Raw genomic sequence first — 1,452 nt, 5'->3', positions numbered from 1 at the left:
GCTGTTTTGAAAAAGGCAGTGTCACCATCAGCCAAAAAAATTTCAAGGATGAGGCTGCCAAGATGTATGCCCTCGATGGTGCTGGGGGGATTCCTAAGGTACTTGGGTACTGTCCAAAACCTCCAGCGATCCTCCAGTCCTTCAGGGGTAAGCTCACACTCAACCACCTTCTCTCTGAAGATAACCTGATCTGCCAATATGACCTTATACAACTGGGGCTCCTCCTTGGTGAGAAAATCCTTGAGATGAACACGAAAGGTCTAGCACACAATGACATCAAGGAGGATAACATAATGATCCAAGGGCCCTCATCCCGGCCAGAGGTCAGCCTCATTGACCTCGGTCTGGCCTGTGAGATCGGTAAGTCTTGTAAAGTCAGCGCTGATTGCCTACACGAGGACTTCCCCTGGATGGCCCCTGAAGTCTGCCGTGGGTTTAGGACCACCAAGAATTCAGATACATATTCTTTCGGGTTTGTCCTGATGGAATTGATCAAGGAGGCCCCAGGGGACCATCCAGAGGTCACAAAACTCGCCAAGAAGGCCATGACCAAGCGCCGCACTGACCGGCCATCACTACCACACCTCCTCCGAGAATTCCGAGAAATCATCAGTTGAAGAAAAAATTTTAGGCCCCAAGCTATAAAGCACACACTATCTCTCACCTTCCCACAGCGTATCTGAACGAAACGAAAAACAAAACTCAAACGACAGGTAAACCTTGCATCCGATTCCTTGTCCGCCTGACTTCAACATTCCCCTAACTCAAACCTTCAACAGCACAACCTTGGACTTTTTTTCATAAGATGGCAGATCAATGGGTAAGGAAAACGCTTAAATTCACGATGTTAATTATATTTTTAAATAAATTGGGACCAAAACTCTACAAAATAAGGGTTAAAGTTGCTAAAACATCACGTGACTGAGAAAACTAGTTATTTATGATAGGATTGAAGGTCTAAATCGTTCCTAACTCATCACAAGCCATCAGAAAAATCTAGTCTGCATGTCTAGGTACAGATTGATTGATACGTTTATTGAGATACAAAAAACATTAGTACATCTCAAAGGGATGAAGTGACATAAGTCATCCCCACCCCAATCCAGGAATGTCCCTCTCAGGTCTCACATAAATCCCTAATATTTCATATAATCAGTTATATACATACATAGTTATATTCTAGATGAAAAATTTCTATATTTCTTTAATATATCATCTATTTTCGTATTTTTATACATCCACTCTATTTGCATGGGGACATTATTTATATGGGCATTTTTATATACATTAAGCAATGGGCATTCCAGTATATAATGTGGCAGGGTATGGGATCTGGGTGTTCTACAAACTCTACATTCTTTATCCTGTTCACTTCTCTCAGCTCCAAGTTCCCAATAATATTTATATCCTAATCTAAACCTCATATACACTGAATCTTTCCACCTACTCCCA

General features: G+C 41.9%; 1 protein-coding gene across 1 annotated transcript; it reads left to right on the top strand.

Annotated features, from left to right (window-relative positions):
* Positions 1 to 62: 62 nt before the first annotated feature.
* Positions 63 to 617, top strand: LOC121862780 (serine/threonine/tyrosine-protein kinase HT1-like). The gene has a single exon (XM_042361088.1). It carries the CDS (start codon positions 63 to 65, stop codon positions 615 to 617), a length of 555 nt encoding a protein of 184 aa, XP_042217022.1.
* Positions 618 to 1,452: the final 835 nt, after the last annotated feature.

The sequence above is a fragment of the Homarus americanus genome, unplaced genomic scaffold (assembly GCF_018991925.1).
Source record: "Homarus americanus isolate GMGI-L3 unplaced genomic scaffold, GMGI_Hamer_2.0 scaffold31543, whole genome shotgun sequence".
Taxonomy (NCBI): domain Eukaryota; kingdom Metazoa; phylum Arthropoda; class Malacostraca; order Decapoda; family Nephropidae; genus Homarus; species Homarus americanus.
This window is presented reverse-complemented; position numbering and strand designations above follow the sequence as displayed.